The following is a 20,152-nucleotide window of genomic DNA, read 5'->3' as shown; positions in this document are numbered from 1 at the left end:
CACTCGCCAGCCAACTATAGTGATATCGCTTGCTGCCATGACTTATATTTGTGCAATTTTGAATCTCTCTTGGCTTTGATTACTGTTTGAAGACTTTTTTTACTCCGAATATGGTTGCACTTTTGAATTGATTTTGTGAAGAACTGGCACTGTTTTTATTATAATATACACACATGTACTTTTTTAATTTTCGATATTTTTTGGGGTCATTCGTGTGGGGGGCGTAAAGTGAGAGAAAAGTATTACAGAAAAAGACGGATTCAACAATGTTGGTCAAACACATAACCAACATTTATCGGCTTAATTTTACAAAGAAAATAAATATACATCATAATAGTCAGCAAACTGATAAAAGCTTTATAGGTGTCCACACAACAGGGCACAACACTGGCCAGCCGATGGTGTTGGTTCAAATCATTACTAAGGACTTGTAGAGATTAGAAAACATCCGGCTATAAATGTGAGGAGGACTCCGTTACCTTGAAATGCTATGACATGTTTATCGAGCAGATATACACAGCGACAGATTGGATACATGCCCACAACTTCACCCTTTGTTTTAACTGCCACCGGCAATGTTTATTTTGACTAGTTTAAAGATAAAGTTGCACCACACATTGCGCCGTGTATGCTTTGTTTGGTGACAGTAGGTGGTCCAACATGGTTTTTTTGGTGTCTTTCCTTTCCGGAAGCAGTCTACTATTAAAATAAATTTATATTTAAGTTTTGAAACTTGTCAATTTTTTGCCAGAAATGACTGAACATGGACTGTGTGGAAAATGGCATATTTTGACATAATGATTTAAAGGGTGGAGGATTTGTGTGTGTGTGTGTGTGTGTGTGTGTGTGCGTGTGTGTGTGTGTGTGTGTGTGTGTGTGTGTGTGTGTGTGTGTGTGTGTGTGTGTGGGGCTTAACAACTGGGGTTTTCTTTACTTTTGTTTTGGATGGGAATTCCATAAAACAGGGCAGAAAAGTAAAAATTTAAACATTCAATATCATAAGTATTGATTGTATAGTAATATAAATTTCTTTTTTTAGGTCTAATTTGTAGCATTGCAAAATGGGTCATAAGAATATTAAGAATAAGTTTGAGGTGAAGGATATATTTTTTTTTTGATATAGAAAACAGTTCAGATATGTTAAAAATTGTTATTAATTACTCTTTTTAAATTTCATGTAAAGTCTTAAAATACTTATTTTCCCGAGATATTTAATTATTAATTTGTGGGTTAACTCCAGCTCATAACTAATTTTGATATATGATTTCATTAATTGTTTTATTTAAGGCAATGGAGAAGATAATTTTACAGGACATAATTTTTAAACTAAAATTTTGAATGTGAATTTCAACTTCAATTGCTAAAATTTGAATATTATATTTAAATTAGTTGGGTAAATTTTGAATTCTATTGAGATTGTAGTGGAATAATTCGAGAACAGTCTGGAAAGCCCAGAAGGAAGAGCGGACAGGCGCGACACACTGGCGCCAGCAAGTTATTTTCCTCGTTGTAAATGCGTTGTTGGGGATTTACGCGTCACGTGGACGCATAGCTTTCGCGACGGTCTGGAAGGTTCTCTGGAGGCTACCACTAGCCAACCAATCAGGGCGAGTCCTGGCGTGGTGTGATGCGCTCGGCCGAAATTCCTTATTTGGGCATGTTGATGAATGCTGTACTGTGATTGGTCGGTTGGCCCACGGGGTTGCTTCCCTTATCTTCACCTATACAAGGAAGGTAATCTCGTCTACCAACTCAGTTGTCGCTCGATTGTCGTCCAGTCCGGTCGCGTCGTCGGCAACTCTCACAATATTATGGAGTTGCACTAAGGGAAAATTTCACGCCTAGGGGCTGGGGCCAGGCCGTAAATTTTAACCTAAAGATTTTTTCGGAATCATGTAACTAGAAATTTAGGCCCTAGGCGTCGGCGACGGCCCAACTTCGCGCGATTTCGGTCAGTGCGCGACCTTACCTTGAGTTACATCGCTAACCAAGGGACAGTAATAAATTCTATTTTTTTTGTGAGCGACAAGACTCAACGACCATCAACAGAAAAATGTCTGGTATGGTATGCATTTGGACCTCATCCTATAAAAATTCAAGGACTTCGAAAAAATTTGTAGAACAAAAACTGTGCAAGTAACAAATCCTTAGAACCAAATTTGTCTGAATTGTGTTGTCATGTAAATGAAAAAACTATCGTTTCTTTGGTTTGAAACGAAATAAACAAAAAGTAATGCAATAAACTCTTTCATTTCCAATTTAAAACATATTTTGATGTAACTAAAAATTATCTGAATCGACCATCGTAATCATAAATTCTTAAAGAACATTGTTTGTATTGTTACATTTCTATGTGTTAGCCGGGCCGCAAGGAATGTAACAAATTTACCATTAAATAACTGGGTAGCAATCCTAAAATGCTATTATCACAACATAGTACTGTATTGAAGCCATCTTCATACAAAAAAAAAGTTGAAATACTGGACTTAAATATTAAAAAAAAGTTAACAGAAATAAAAACTAAAGTATGAAATTCAACATACTAATTTATTTGTTGAAATATTAAACACCACAAACCTTCTAAACTTTTCCTTTATAAAAATACAGCTACAAGATGGCAACAGGCGTAAAAGCACAAATACTATCTGTAAACAAAAAAATCAAACAGTAATGTGATAGAATAAGTTTGCAATGAAATAGGATACTTAACACCACAAAAATTACTGTGTTAAAACAATAAGCAGCTTAATTTGGCTACAGATGTTATGCACAGAAATAGTGCAAAGCTAATTTTAATTATAAATTTAGTTATTTTTCCATCATAATAAACTTTTATTTCATACACACATTGCAACATTAAACTAAAAAATTCAACTGTATAATTCACAAACCTTGCTTCATAGTTAAAGATGCCCAGCAAGAATTTTTTTTAGTTTTTAATTACACTTGCAATAAATAGTATACATAGTGTATGCAAGCAAAAAATAAAATAGCACCTTACTTAAATCAACTTGTTAGCTTCAGTTTAAGAATAACTGATGATAAATCATTTTGATTTTGTGCCTATTTAAATAGAACTTGGGAACATACATCAAATAACATCTTGCATATACATTTAACTTTGTATTAATTTGTATTTGCATACATTTAAAATATAAAAAAAAAAACTAAGACATTTTTTAACATGTTCTGTACAATGAACAGAGGCCCATCTTTTGTACTGGAGAGCTATTCTGTACAAAAGACACGACCCTTGCAAACGGCACAGAATCAGCCTGAGGAGTGTGACTGTGAAGCCCGGCCATGCAATGCGGTGTTCCACTCCCGCACCGATGGCAAGGCAGACACATTGCACTCTCAGAACAACCGTCTAGCGTCAGCCTAGGTACAAAACAACACTCACAAACCTGTTTCACGAACATTCCTTAACAGAGTAAATAACGTATGGAAAAAAATATATACGCATGTCAATATTATGCGATCTCTCATGGAATATACAGAAAGTCTTTTAATATCCGCGACAACATTATGTACATTCATATTTAAAAACTAGTATTGTTACTTTCTCTTACAAAACTTACATAAGTTTCATCTCGTGTTTCCTAACCACAATTAAATGGATAATCATAGAGAAATATTTAACAAAATAGGAAGTTACATAAATTTACACAATTCTTAAAAAAATTAGAGCTGGAAAAAATAAAACAACCCCTTAGACTTTACGATGAAACATAAATGCAAAAAAGAAATGATTAATAACCACCATCTGTGAGTAAATCTAGTATTTTTCTGGTATCGTTAATCATCATCATCATCATCATTAAGTACACTGCTAATATTATAATGAAGAATATCTCATAAAAATTCAGAAAGTCAGCTGTGAGCTAAGCAATACCAAGAGATTGATGTTCAGATGAGAGAGATACTTGAGGTTTAATTGGGTGGTAAAAAATGAATAAACTTGGTACATAGCTTTCTACAATTCACATAGTTTTCAAATATGTAAAACTGTTACCAAATATACTTTTGAAAGTGTCAAACTAGGAAGACAAGTGTTTTTGAAATCCTCAGAGATGTCAGATCTGATATCATTTACACACGACTTGACCAACAACGAGAGACATACATTCTAATACTATTCAGTCTGTTTCACAGCGTACACAAATGTACGACATACGCAGTCTTAAATTGTACGGCATTAACCAGGGCATCTAAAAAAATTTAACAAAATTGACATATATGTACACTGCATTAACAAGATTCTTGTTACAAATTTGAAAAGAAAATACACCCAAACACAATCTTGTGTTATCAAGATTAATGGGATACCCCAACATTTAAATCATCTTTTTGAATTTGTTTTTCTTTAAAAAAATTCCCATCAAATAAAATAAAATCCAAAGTTCCATAATTACTAAGTTTGAGTAATGCCAACACCTAAACCAATAAAAGTTTAGTGTGAGGTGTGGCTGCCTAGATGGGGGGAGGGCCGTTGGGGTAACGCAGCATGGGCTCGAAGAAGCCTTGTGCGTAGTTGTTTCTCAGGTTGCAGGCCAGGTCGTCGACAGCAGGCACCAGGGACGCCACCCCGAGCAGCAGCAGCATCAGGGCCTGGATCGGCAGCGAGGCACGCAGCACTCTGCCCAGGAACCGGTAGCCACGCGTCAGCACCGCCGTGTCCACCTCATCGCTGCAACACCAGGCTCGCATCACCACTGCGCTCCCGGCACCCGGGTTTACCCTCACAGGTCACATTTACAGTTATTGTCATTGTCATTTTACATTACATAATGGGGAGGAGGCCTGACAAAATTTTTTGCCTCTTGGCCCTCAATTCCTCTCGATGGCTCTGCGTAGTTGGAGGCCCTGCTTAAACTATACGTTCTTCCACCATAGGTCAACAAATTTAACACCGTGATGTGTATGTATGTTGGAATGGCTACGTTCTGCAGTATTGAACTGAACTGTTGACCAGAGCCAACCAAAGGCACGTAATCGCACGAGATCACGAGCTACTAGTCATCATGACAACTTCACTAGTGTTGAAAAGGTGTGTATGTGCACATGGCTCTACTCCTAGACCTGTCTGCTTCAGTGAGGAGGGTTCACACAGACGGTCACTAACTGGGCACCACGGTTAGTTGCAAAATCTGAGATATCACTCATTGGTGAGGACACACCCTCATGAAGAACTAGGAACATAACAACCACCCTGATCCCAGAGGTCTCAGCCACTGCGATAGAAATAGAAGGAATGCGAGGATATGATTAGATGATGGTCCTAACAAATTTTAAATATCACAATTAGTCACCAGTTACTATCAGTACGGTTTGGCTGTCTTCAAATAAACAAAATAATAATAATAATAATACTGTAAGTATTATATGTGTGAAAGATAAAAATTCTAAACCAAGATAAAGAATCACCTGCATCTTGATTTTTAAATTGAAAAGTTGGTAAAAATTCCGAATCATTTATTCAAGTTGATACTTTGATCCTGAAGGCGTGATCTTGTACTACACAATGCTTATCGTTTAATTTAGTATGACAAAAAGATGCTGGACATAACAAAAACTTGTGATGCAACAATGAATTATAGCAAGTTAAATACAAAACAAAAATTTCCCACAAGACCTGACATAATTTGCTTGTATTGTAATATTACAGAGTTTTTGTTTGGCCAAGGTTTTTCGATATACAGTAAGTCCTCGGTTTACGTCGGGGTTACGTTCCTGAAAACCGCGACGTAAATAGAAACGACGCAAAATGAGCCATGTTTCATGCCACCGGCCGACCACGGCCCAAGGTCGGCCGGAAGCGCTGGCATACAGACGTGACAACGGGCAATTTTATCAGCAAATTACAACCGACAGCGTGGGAAACAAGTCCAACTAGTACTTCTCAGCTTTATAGAATGGTTATTTAACCAGCTGCTTTATTACCTTTATTGATTGAAATATAAAAACATATATATAGTCGTTTGGAAGACATCTTATGAAGAAAAAATCATAAATTGCAGTGAGCTGATACTGTAGGCCTACTACAAACGCATTTAATCACGATAAAGTTAACAACGGCACGTTTAAAACTCCGGCCAACTCAATGATATCGTAGCGACTGAAGTGTAGAGCTGTAGCAAACCGTATGTATTCGTTACTGAGTAACGGGTGCGGCATCTAGTAACGAGTAACGAAACGTTACACACGAATGCATTTCGTTACTCGCATTTTTCGTATGTTTTACGCATGCGCGCACTTTTTCGTTACAAAGAACGATGTTTGTTTATTAAGAAAAGTATTATTTGGAAATTCGTCGTCCAAGTTTTTTACTGTTTATTAAAGGTATTGTGTGTGTAGACAAAGTTTGGGATTGGAACAGAAACAGCGTAAGAAAGTATTTTTTACAAATTATAAATATGTATGTTTTTGTTTTTTATTATCGTGTATTTTCACGTTTTTTGTTCTTATCTTAAAAGAGATATTATAATAAAGCTGCTCTAATGAGATTTTATTGTTTCTTGGTTAACAAAAGCTGTTAATTATCAAATACTTTTAATTGTTTATATTCAATTTATTATTATTTACGCGACATACTGTACGCGTACGAAATACGACTCGATTCGTTGCTGTTACATAACATAACATGTTATGCGGTATCAGAAGTAACGAGTAACGATACGAAAGTAACGAGTACTAATTGTTATAGTAACGAATACATACGGGTACACTTTTTTTAGTTACTTTTACACCTCTACTGAAGTGCCAAGGAGTTGGTCGAAAAGGGGTAGGAGAAAATGCTGTGTCGTTGCGGGAAGTAGATAACACTTCTACGTGCGAGATACGTGGGTGGCCGAGCGGGCGGGCTGGTAGTATTGCATCACCGCGCGGAGAGCAGCGGAGAGCAGGAAGCGTCCCTCATGATGTATGATAAGATAAGGCGGTGAACGTGTAGCTTACGCTACATAGCATAAATTAACTTCTGAAGGAAACAAAGAATTATAATTGAATTATATACGGTGTTTTGGTTAAAATAAAGATTTACGGTCATTGTAAACGACGTTATTGTGAATCGGCGACAACTTAAATTGAAACATGAGTACTCAAACATTAGCGACGTTAATCCGAAACGACGTAAATCGGTACGACGTAAATAGAGGACTTACTGTACTACATTAAAACTGCGAGCATCATCTACCACAGGATCAATGTATACATAGTCATGCCAGCAGAATTAAGGAATAAACTTTGATACGTGATAAGGAACAGTTACGAAAAACTGTCAAGTTTCATTAAAAAACAAATAAAAAACAATCTAAATGACAAAGAGTTTAATCCAGCACACATTCTAGTTATGGTTTCCAACATTACACTAGGTTCAGCTCAAGCACACACATCCTATATTTTTGTAATAGTTGACAATATTGAAATGAAGTTAACAATGATAACATGAAAGGAGTCAATTTTTCCAAGTAGGTAATGTTTGTAATGTGTGTTGGAGAGAGAGTGTGTGTATGAGAGTGCGCATGTGTGTGAGTGTGCAGTTAAATTGAACCAAATATAATTCATGTTTCTTACAACGGCATTGGAAAGTACTTGCTAGGGATGTGCAAATCCTTGACTTTCAGTCCGGTTTGAATCCGATTTGAATCCCTGGCAATTTTGAGGTATGAATCCGATTTCGAATACTAAGCACAGAATAATTAAAAATAACAGATTAATTTAAAAATGTGTGTTCTCTTTTTTCTAACTGTAACTACTGGTAATTATTATTTACAGTGAGATTGAAATGTTTATAATTATGTAAACTTAATAATAAACACTCTAAACGATGAAAACCAAAACATGAAGCAAGTTTTAAATATTCCCTACTTGGCCTACCTAATTCAATTGGTTTTCACAAGTTTGTTACATGAATGCTTGAAGACAGCTCATTTCTAGGCCTATATTGATATGTTTTGGTGCAGTTTGAAGTACATAATTAACTGTATATCAAGCAAAAGATGTTGGGCTACTTTTTTTATATATCTAATTTTATTATCAATAGTGTTGTTCACACTGTGTTTATTATTTAATTTATGTTTATTTCTTTGATACATCATATTATAAATACTTACATAATAGTAGCCTAATTTAATTTTTCACTACTAGTATTTTTAAGCCTATTAAATAAATTTATAACGTTTGTGAATATCCATAATACTGTTCGAATCCATGTACATACAACAATTCCGAGTTCGGGTAGTCATGGAGTAGCCTATATTATGTTACTTTTGATACTCAAGAGTTTTCCCAAATAATATATATAGTCTTAGATCCGAACAAGAAACGACCTTCACCCATCTGTTTAATGGATGAAAAGTATTTTATATCAAATTTAATATATTAGAAAATATATCTCGAGTGGGTTCTCTAAAAAATTCCTGGCCAGACCATGATTAATTAAAAATTGAAAAATTACTTTTTATTAAATATTGCACTGATGAGTTAACCAAATAAATTTAATACCAACCGAGTATAAAGCCTATAGAATATACAAACGTTGGGTTGTCTATTTTTTTTTCCTGGTGTAACTACTGAGTTGGCAAGTATAAACAGGTAAATTGATAAGTTATTTTCACCAATCTGTTTAATAAATATATCTTACATCAAAATGAGCGCTATTTAATAGTGATGGGTTGATTCCGATTCCGGAATCGGTCGGTTACACCGATTCCAGTATAATCGTGGGATTCAGAATACAATGGTTTTGGAATCGACCATGACCGATTCCTGCATTGCTTTTAAGTTTCCAAAATACATCTCCTACGCAACGTAAGAAAATATTAAAATGCATGCAAATATAATTTTTAAACTACATAATACAATCTTTTTTTACGTTACTGATTTACGAATTACGATGTTAAAGGTATTTATTTACTTGCACCGCCATTTTCCCTACAGAACAAATGCAGTATCCACTTTCCCGCTTTAAGCAAAAGCATTTTTCGGAAATTACGTTGCAGCAGCACTGCATTTAATAGTAAACCTTCAAAAATAATTAGACAAAACCATAAATGTTACAAGAAAATTATGTAAATGTAAATGGCAAGTAAAATAATGTAAACGTTAACTATTTGATCATGGCAGCTACATTTGCCATTGTAAACAACCTAATTTTTTTTTTGTTTGTGCTACCTGCCATGGTAAACCATACGGCCATGAACCAAATCTTTGGTGACGTGAACGTGAAAATTAAGATGTTTCACATCTCTGTACTTTAAACTTTAAAGAATTAAAATGAAATAATTTTTGAATGAGATTTTACCCAAATTCACAGTGGATTACAGTGGCGGCCATATTAAAATAAGTTTAAAAGCAACATAACCAAATTGCTGTAAATCGGCGTTCTTGTGCGTGTTCAGCGATGCTCGTTTTACGTCAGATATATTTTGGAAAGGCAGTCGGCTAATCTGAATTTCCAAACATTGCTGCTGAAACTTTCGTAAATTTTTATTACCAAACATAAACAATCTTTTGAAAGTAGTTGTGTTAGTTTAACAGAATTGTTTCCCATAAATTTCTGAAATGAATTAAATGTTAACACGCGATTATTTGAAGAGTTTAAATATTTTGTGTAAGAAAATCTCATCATAAAATGTGGAAATTTTAAGATGCTAAAACATGCACAGAACTTTCTTAATCAAGAACCGAAAATTTATTTTCTCTTTACGGTTGTGAAGAACTGCAAGACTGGATGGATTTATTATTTTCACCAAGTGAGATAATTAAGTTCTAGGTAATATATTAAGACGTAAGCATCTCTGACATTTTATTTTAGTGTGATGCATATTTGTTTCTTGTCATTTCCATCATAATGAGATAATAAAATTTTATTTTTACATTTCCCTCTTTTAATTTTTTTTCGCGCTGGTCCCTTGAAATATGTATAAACGAGGTTATTTTGTCATTTTATTTGGATCATTATTTAGTTGTGCTTGAAAATAAAATTCTTAACCTAACCGTACAAACCTCTTTTTTTTACAATTAATTAATGTAAGGTATCTAAAGTTGGTTAAGTTATAACATTATTTGCAATTTATGTCATAAGATATTTTTGATTATTGGCAGTGTTTGAACACGTGTTTCGTCTAACTGTATGCAAGGTTAAAAGGCCAAATTGTGCTAGAAATTCAAGGTAGCGTAACTTTATGGTAATGAATATACTTTTTAACATTATATAAGCTGTATATAATGTTAATTTCTGCACAGAAAATGAAACACAACACAATTACATTTTTAAAATCATAAACAACCTTTTTTTTCTGAGTATATTACTCTGTTGAACATTGTCAGATAAAAATTAAGGAATCGGAATCGGATTCGAGGAATCGACTCTTTAATTTAAGAATCGAAAATGGAATCGGAATCTGTATATTTTAGGAATCGGCCCAACACTACTATTTAATTGTGAATACAATCATATAGGGTTGTCTGTAAAAAGTCTGGCCTGAATGACAGTTGTCGAGTTTTGAAAGATGATAATTTTATGTGTGTGGAAACTTGTGAAAAAGAGGTCCGAGCTAGATATCCCGTGCGATAGAAGAGGATGCAGCGTCATAGCTGAAAGAGAGCGCATATGCTATTTATTCGTGCAACAGAGAAGGATAACGATACATTAGTAAATACTGAGCATTATTTTGGAGTAGTTAATAACCTAAAATATAACCTAAAATATTGTGAACAATTAATACAAAAATTGTATTATTGAAAAAAGTTACAATAATAATAATTATTCCGTATCTGATTCATCAGAAGTGAAATGTTGATCCTCGAACTTGGTACAATCGTCTTCATTTTCTGTAATTTCTACAATGTCTTGTATTTTCATTGGCGTTTGGTTCCCAATAAATCCTGTTGGTTTCAAATATTCATCAAAATGCCAACCACAATTTTCAGGCTGCAATTGCACACATTTAATGTCTGTTGCATTAAGCCACATAGAATTAACAAAAATGGTTTGTAAAATTTTTTGTTGTAGGGATATCCAGCATGGTGGTACAGTATTCGAGTCGAAACTTTTAATTTTCTTTAAGAATTTTTCACTGTCTTCTTTCGCAGCATAGTTTTTCATAAAAAATCGATGTCTAGCGTTATTCGCTCTGATGCAGTGATTGACGCCATACATTTTGGCTGTAAATTCTTGAACAATATCCATTTTTTCATCAATAAAGATATCAGCTTAGTCAGTTAATGATCTAAAAAATTTTCTGGATCTTTTCATTCTTGGAAAATATTTTAAACGGCCTAATTTTTCCGATAATTCACAAACTGTGTATGCATACGTACTTTCCATGAATCGGTTTTGTTTTCATGAATAACTTTACCCAACAAAATTTTTTTTACGCATAATCTTCGCACCCCTACTTTTCAAACTTGATATTAGAATAAAATGTGCGAAAATTATGCAAGAAAACATGGTACATATAAATGTAAATGTTTGTTCAAAATCTCAGGAAGTTCTTCACTGAATTCTTTTAAAATTTCACACAATGTTGAATTAGAAAACATGTTTTTTATATGTCTATGTCACAACTGTGATAGGTAAAAAAAAAAATATATAAATAGGTAGAAATATATAAATATAAATGAATGTTTGTATGTATGTCTTCTATTTTGTAAAGTTAAAGATAGGAAGATATAGACAGAGATTTTTTATATACATAAACGTAGTGAGATTTATAGAGGGATGCTTTGTATGTGTGTACCTACTTCAAACAAATACAAAAAAATTGAAAGAGGCATAGCAACACTTTCCAGGTTTTAAATATCATAATATAAACCATATTTAAATGTTTATGTCAGTCCTAGCATGTACTGAAAGCATGGAATCGTCTGGTATACATTTTTAGTTTAACCGTTTGTATGTAGCGTTCAACTTCGAACACATTTCTTTTTAGTATATCATTCATAAATTACTAACACACTAGGTTTTCCCAAATCCACAGAAAGCTTAGTCATTCTGTGTTTTAAAGGCCACCTGTGGAAAAACTTTTGATGCTATATTATTTTGATTTTTTTAAGGCCATAAAACATCTTAACCCATGTTGACTTGAATGAGTTTTACTGTAATTACCCGAGATATTGTATTTAGAAATCTTTGACAACCCAATGGGTATGTAAATAAAGAGTGATCACTATCAACTTAAGCAATCTTCAAACTATGGGAACCCATTAAATTCCATTATAAATCATAACAAGCATGTATGTGAGAGTATTCCCTGAAACAAGAAAATACCGTATATACTCGTGTATAGCGCGCCCTTTTTTCCCCTCAAGTAAAGGAAAAAAATAAGGATGCACGCTATACACGGAAAAAAAAAAGTGATGAGGCGGGCGGGGAGGAGGAGTGGAAGTCGTTAACTGCCGGGTGACGGGTGACGGGTGACGTTTCTGGCCAGCCCCCCACACATACGCACAAGCAACAAGGCCTCTCTTTCACACACACAACCTGGTCTCTCGCACACACACACACACACACACACACACACACAGGTGGGCGCGCAAGCTCGCAGGTCTCTTGTTTATTTTTAGACCTCCCCCTCTACAGAAAGCCAGGGCAGCTAGTAAAATAAAAGAGAGAGAGAGAGAGAGAGAATGTTGTCGCCATTCCCCCTCCCACTTCCTTCGCTTCCTCGTCACAGCTGCTACCGGTTAGTCATCTAGTCCTCCGCGTCACGTTCCTGCCTGCCTGCCTCCCTCCCTGTTCATCTTCCGTCTACACAGCAGAGTTTAAGTATTTTCCTGACGCATCACCACACATCAATTTAAATTATCATTTGTTTCATACGTAATTACTTAACAGGTACCACAAAATGTTAGTAAAATTTATTTACGGGAAATTTTTTTTCTCTTTGGAATTTGTTGCAAAAATCGTGGTGCGCGCTATACACGAGGGCGCGCTATACATGAGTAAATACGGTAATATATGCAATTATTTTTCATAGAACTATAAGCACATTTTTTCTCTTGTATAATTAATTTAGAAAGAATCCATCAATGAAAATTTTATCAAAAAGAATACAAATCTTTGAATATCAATATGATTTAATTGATTAAACTTTAAAATTAAATTTTATCCAACAATAAAACTTAGCAGAAGTTTACAAAATTTAGAACTATTTACACAACCAAATGTTTAATTTTATTAAGTGCAGTGATCAGTGAAAACCATGCTTACGATAACCAATTGCAACTAAATAAAAAGGAATATTTACTTTGAGTGCTGTTGGTCGGAATGTGAGGCTCCATCGCCATGGCTGGCAGCAGCCTGGTCCAGTAGCTGAGGAAAAATCAAATGGGACAAGGAAATGTAAGGATAACTGTGCACTTTAAGACTACATTACTAAATCTACCAACTACATTAAAACAATTTATCAAACTTCATTCACTTATATTCTACTTTCAACAATAATAAGTTTTAATTTTTAAAGCCAAGAAATAAAATAGTCAAATAAATGAAAGCAACAAAAATTTTTCATTAATGCCATATGCAAATTTTTGGCAGGAAATCAATACTGGAAAATTAGGTTCATTTTTTATTTTGATATGAAATATCTTAAAGAATATTAATGAAAAAAAATTTTTAAAGGGGTCAGTGACTTATGAACATTTATTAAGTTTATATGTAACATTGTACTAATTGAGATTCAATTATAATCATAACCAAGAAGTGAATATTAACTGTTAATTTTGATTCTAAAATGTTAAACCTCACATCTTTCTTTCTAGTTGTATACGATGACCTCAAACAAAGGGCAAACTCGAAAATAAGACAACCACAATTATTGTAAAAAACCTTTAGTATTGACTATATTGAGTATTAGACAACCTCGAATATTACACACACTAAAATAAATATAAGATGTCCTGTACTATATGAAATCAAATGTAGGATAATTTACAATTTACAATACCCATGCTAACACAAAACGTTTTTGTACTTTTATGTAAAGGAAAACATTATTCGTGCACTTGCTAAAAATTAGGAAGTTTGAAATGCCCTAAATTTTTCATTTCTCCTTTCATATTTAACACACACTTTATTTTGGCACTATGGGTAGGCCTATACTATATCTCCATTGACTATCATTATTTGTACCAAAAAAAAATACTTAAACAATAAAACCTCTGATTTTCTCACAAAAAGTCACTTAAATTTGATGTTAAATGGCAATAACACTAAAAGTAAAGTAGCACGAAGTGTATGTTACGTCAACAACAAAAGATTTTTTTCATGCAAGAAGTACGTGGAAATAATGTGCTCATGGTGCTAAAAGAATGACACACACTTTGTGGTTGTGCTTTGTTTTATTTTAGCATCTATCGTAGTCCTTGAGGGTGTCAAAGTAAATAAAAGAAATCTAAATAAGAAATACATTATTTTTCCACAAGAACATGCTGATGACAGACACAGTGCACGCACCTCGCGGGAGAGGCTGGCGAGGGAGGTGGCGGCGGAGCCCGGCTCGGAGGGGTCGCGCCCCAGCACGGCGCCCAGCTTCAGCACGTACTGGCCCGTGATGCGGCGCAGCGACTGCAGCCTGAGCCGCAGCTCTGCGAGGCGGGCCCAGGTGGTGAGGGAGCCCCCGGGGGCGTCCGAGTGGCGCAGCAGCTGGTCCGCTGCCTCCTGCAGCGACATGACGCGCGGCTCGCAGCGCTGCAGGTCCCCGCGCAGCTCCTGCAGCACATGCACATACATACTGTAATTACTACCAAAGTAATGTATTATGTTCTTTCATAGCAAAATATGGGGCAGTTGTAACAAAGTCACATCAGCCTAGTCAAAGACAACCTAACCTGATTACAGTACAAATTACATTATTCATGGCATTAACAGGGGAAAAAATTCAGACTTTTGACGTTCATTTTCTTCACACAATTTAGGTTGAATAATTGATTAAAGAAGAGAGTTCTGATGCTTTTTAAAAATAATTCTACAATACATTCCATCTATAACATTACAAGAACCCGCCATCTCCAGCTTGGCAGAGCATTTTTAAGACATATTTTCAGTGAGGCAGGATATCAGCTGTTTATATGGTCCGAGGTCACGGCGATCTAGTTTTTCATACCTGTATATTATGGAGTCTTCCATTCTTGTAATTAATTAAATATTAAATTATTTTATTTAGAGAAGCTTTTTAACTATGATTTTACTAATTTTCTCATTGTTCACTAGGTTACTATTTATGGAAGTGTCAGTTTCAATACTTTATTTCATTTAAATGTTATTTTTATAACTATATTCATGCATATGTGTTTCATAGTATGTTAGTGACATTTGTAGAACGTAGGACAATGGTTTCTGTTAAAAAAAAAAGAAAGACGCCCGATGAGGGACAGAAACGTTCGTCAGGACTATGCGGAGCTTTCTGAATCCCAGAGTAGTAGTTGTAAGAATAATCTCTGTAGCGAATAGAAAGGCAACTTTTCCGGGAAAGTCCCTAGTTTGTACTATTTTTTAAGTTTATTGCACCATGCTTTTGTCTCGTCAGTCTACGTTAAAAGTACTGTGCCGAAAGGAAGTGCAGGGGTGGCGGCTCAGTAATAATAAAATAATTTAACGTTTGTGGTCGGGCCGTGTTGCAAATAATGTAATATAGTCTTGGTTTTTCTTTATTTCCGACTTAACTAAAATTTTTTAGACTCAGACATGCGGCGCAGGCCCGGGTGGTCCTTTTGTCTAACGGGACATAGTTACCATGTTTCTTCGTACCAAGATTACAAAATCACTACATATATTCTTTCACGAAGGCACAGGGCTGTGAATAGTGATCGGTGAAAGTGAGTGATTTTTGTCGGACACTTTGTGTAAAGGACATGTAAATTTACACTGTAGGAATAAATTTCAAAATCCATTTTAAGCTCTTTTATTTCAAGTCAACCATTGAAAGTTTAAGATAATTTTGTAATAATTAACAGAACTTTACACTTAACTAACTGCAACAGCTGATGAGAGAATTTTTTTTCTATATGTGCAAGGAACAGTTGTTTAGCCAGACATAAAAATTACTTTTTACTCCACCAACAATAATTTTTGTCACCCGAAACTGACATCACTGTTCAGTGGCAAAAAATGGATAAAATGATATCTGAAAACATTATCCCACAGTCAATTAATAACAGAGTGTATCAATGGACCTCCAGTCCGTGGGCGTGATTGCTATAAGGAAACACCCATGGTCACCATGGGCTACAAATTTTGAATTTGTAGTTAGAATAAAACAATGAAAAATGTTAAAATGTGCCATGGCCCCGGCCAAAGAAATGTTAAAAAATCTCGGCTCTACATCAATTAAATTACTGTATTTACTCGTGTATAGCGCGCCCTCGTGTATAGCGCGCACCACGATTTTTGCAACAAATTCCAAAGAAAAAAACTTTTTTCTCGTAAATAAATTTTACTAACATTTTGTGGTACCTGTTAAGTAATTACGTATGAAACAAATGATAATTTAAATTGATGTGTGGTGATCCGTCAGGAAAATACTTAAACTCTGCTGTGTAGACGGAAGATAATGAAGCGCTGTATCGTCACAACTGGTACGTGGGCGGGAGGGAAGGAGACAGGCAGGAACGGGACGCAGAGGACTAGATGACTCACCGGTAGCAGCTGCGACAAGGAAGCGAAGGAAGTGGGAGGGGGAATGGCGACAACATTCTCTCTCTCTCTCTCTCTCTTTTATTTTAGTAGCTGCGCTGGCTTTCTGTAGAGGGGGAGGTCTAAAAATAAACAAGAGACGTGCGAGCTTGCGCGCGCACGTGTGTTTGTGTGTGTGTGTGCTGTGAGCGTGTGTGTGTGCGAGAGACCAGGTTGTGTGCGTGCGTGTGTGTGTGAAAGAGAGGCCTTGTTGCTTGTGCGTATGTGTGGGGGCTGGCCAGAAACGCCACCCGTCACCCGGCAGTTAACGACTTCCACTCCTCCTCCCAGCCTCACCCCATCACTTTTTTTTTTCCGTGTATAGCGCGCATCCTTATTTTTTTCCTTTACTTGAGGGGAAAAAAGGGCGCGCTATACACGAGTATATACGGTAAATGTATAAGCCGTTGAATGGCCCGCGACCTGGCGCAATGACTGACTCAACACCGTAGAACTGAGCCACGTGAGTAGAGGTACTCAAATTTTGTTAATGACGAAATCGCAAAATTTTACAAACGATTTTGGAACTACATTCTAAGCACTTACAAATGTGTTTCCAAACGCCTATTTTGATTTTACAGCATTTAGTTTTCACGAAATAACTGGTGATGCCGCAAAATTCATTACTATTACGATATTCATGTTTCACGAAATATCCGCGAAATGTCAGATTTTTAACGCGATATGAATATTAAGTTTCACAATAATACTTTTGCCGCAAAACGTATTCGTTTAGTAAACCAAAACATTGTAAGCCATCTTTATTATGAGATGCGCCATAGATAAGTTGAAGCAAAATAAATACCAAACACTCGGCCTGAAAGCGGCAACCATTTATCAGCATTACTAGCGGGATGTGGATGAAGTTAGCCGTTTGGCCATATTTGTTTCCGTTGTTGTATTGCTTGTAAATAATAACAGATAGGTTATGGGATTTTAATGTAGCAATATGCTGGTCATGTGAAATGACCAAATGAGGTTTGAAAAGATCCTACGTTCCATGTAAATAGTTAAATGTGAACGAAAATAGGTAGTTAGTTGATGTTTGTTTTGTTTGAAGTTTACTTGGTTTACATGATACTTCACAATGCCTAAGCTTGTATCAGTGTTTGAACGAGCTAAAGAATACGAGCATGAAGGATTCATTGTTATTAATAAAGAAAAGTGGATAATGATGTGTAAATTTTGCAATACGGTAGTATATTGGAAAAGGAAATATACTTGTGAAAAACACTGCAAACAGCGAGCATCTCATTTAGATAAGAAAAAAAGTCACATCACCATCAGGTTGTGGAGTCAAAAGGCAAGTCACACTCGAGGATAATATTGTTCTATATAAACGAGCAAAGGAAATTAAAGTCAAATTTGCAAGCTATACAGTGTGTGCATTTGTTTCTGCAAATATTCCCCTAGAGAAGCTAGATCACCCAGCTATGAGGGAATGGTTAAATGAATACATGAAAGGTAAGTCAAGGAAATGTGTTACGGTTCTAACGTCCTAAAGAACACAATTTGATGGGAAAGAGGCAGGAAAATGTGTAGTAAAACAAAATTATAGTAAATTTAAAAAAAAAAAATTTGAGCTGGAAATTTTACAGGTACCATACTCATTGTAATTAACTAATTTTTTAGGGAACCCTTCCTTACATTTTTACCAAACTATTTGGCCAAAGTGGCCAATTCTCCTGACAGGAAAAAATTAATTCTATAAAGTTTTGTGCAGGAAAATAGCATAGGCCTATTTAATACTCAAAATGTTTAAATACATAAACACAAACTGTAAAATTCTAGACACTATTTGTGATGTAAAATTTACGTAATGTGTATATAATCTACTTAGATAACATTTCCACTTCTGTAAGCCTTACCCAGGAATCTAGTGATTGCTGTATCAAGTATCATGTACAGCTTTGTGTATCATGAAATTAAATAATTAGTAGAACAAATGCACTCATTTAATAAATTTTTTTTTTTACAGAAATATAGCACCGAAATCCTATAGTTTATTTACCGAAATCAGGCAGTTTTATTTACCATTTTTCATGGGCTCTACACATGAGGCATCCTTCCTGGACTTACTAGATGGTTATCACACCAAGTATAGCATATTTTTACCTCTTAAAGCTAAAACTGGGCATAAATAACCTTCCCGAATGTAAATATTAGTTAGTAAAAATTGGGGGGGAAAATCAAGGAAAACTAAACCCTACATTTCATTGTTCCTTTACAATAAAACTATTCTTCACACAAACACCAAATTAGGAAAATTTACTCTATAAATCCAAGAATGTTTTCACTAAGAATTTAAATTTTACCTTCCATAAAATAATGTAATATCTCAAAATTCTGGCACCCGAATTAAAAAATAAACTTTGCCCTGCAGTCATTCCCTACAAGCTAGGCAGGACAATGCTTATGCTTGCTTAGCTCTGAACATGTTCACTGCAAGAATAAATTTATGTCATTAAACAATTGACTAACATTTTCATACCAAGCTAATAAATAATCGTAGTAAATATTACAATAGCATGAGAGCAAAGCACTTTATTCGGATTATGTACACCTAACTTTAGCATGCATATATACTTAATGAGTTAACAGAGATTTTTAGTTTTTAGAATCACTATTCAGTATATGCCTCATTTGCAGCACCATGATAAAATAAAACTTTATTTCCCCAAAATCTTAAGGTACTAAATACATAATTCATGCCAATAACATATTCCTACATAAATTTATTTGCCTCTTCTACCTTAAATACAAACACTCAATTAGAATAAATATGAAATCAAGTAAATGTTTGATATTCCTCAAGACTTCTCTGGTCCGCGATGTACGGTCGTACTCACTCTGAGCCTGTTGTACTTGGCCTCGATGACCAAGATGTCTGCTGCCAAGTCCACTGGCTCCGTAGCGCGAATGGTTTTCTCCATCTGCTCCAGCCACTCCACCAGTTCCTCAATGGTACGATGGAACTCATGATTCTGAAATGATACATTTTATAGTAGCTTATTTACAACGTAAGACTGTAGCACTGCATGACCCTGCTCTCCCTAGCTTTAATGAGTATTTTTTGAGAAGAATAAATAAGTTTTTTGTCATTTCTGATGGATCAGCTGGTTATATAGCTTCACAGTCATTGATCTAGTTTTTGTACGTGTTTTTTATGAGTCCTAATTTTTTTGTAATTAATGTTAATATTTAATTATTTTATTTAGAAAAGATTTTACCTATCATTTTACTGTTTTTTTCACATTGGTTTTATATGTTACTAATTGTGTGATTATATATTTCATTTGAATTTTTATAACTATATACTTATGTATGTAAATGCATAGGTCATTAGTGATGTTTCTGTAACATGGAAGTGGTTTCTGTTAATGAAAGGATAGACGTGCGACGCTGAGATGCTAAAATGATAATCTCGTGTTAGAGAGAGGCAGAGATGTTAGCCAGGACCATGGGAAAGTTCTC

The 20,152-nt window shown here is 35.0% G+C and overlaps 1 protein-coding gene across 1 annotated transcript in view; it reads right to left on the bottom strand.

Annotated features, from left to right (window-relative positions):
* Positions 1-2,528: 2,528 nt before the first annotated feature.
* Positions 2,529-20,152, bottom strand: part of LOC134531208 (muscle-specific protein 300 kDa-like) — an 83,631-nt gene continuing 66,007 nt past the window's right edge. The window contains exons 18-21 of the mRNA XM_063366867.1: positions 19,528-19,662; positions 14,462-14,716; positions 13,254-13,318; positions 2,529-4,690 (exon numbers count right to left, since the gene is read on the bottom strand). Coding sequence (XP_063222937.1) covers positions 4,474-4,690; positions 13,254-13,318; positions 14,462-14,716; positions 19,528-19,662 — 672 coding nt within the window. The 3' untranslated portion in view covers positions 2,529-4,473. The remainder of the gene's footprint in view (positions 4,691-13,253; positions 13,319-14,461; positions 14,717-19,527; positions 19,663-20,152) is intronic.

This window comes from Bacillus rossius, chromosome 3 (assembly GCF_032445375.1).
Source record: "Bacillus rossius redtenbacheri isolate Brsri chromosome 3, Brsri_v3, whole genome shotgun sequence".
Taxonomy (NCBI): Eukaryota; Metazoa; Arthropoda; class Insecta; order Phasmatodea; family Bacillidae; genus Bacillus; species Bacillus rossius.
The sequence above is the reverse complement of the archived record's forward strand: the minus strand, read 5'-3'. Positions and strand labels throughout refer to the sequence as shown.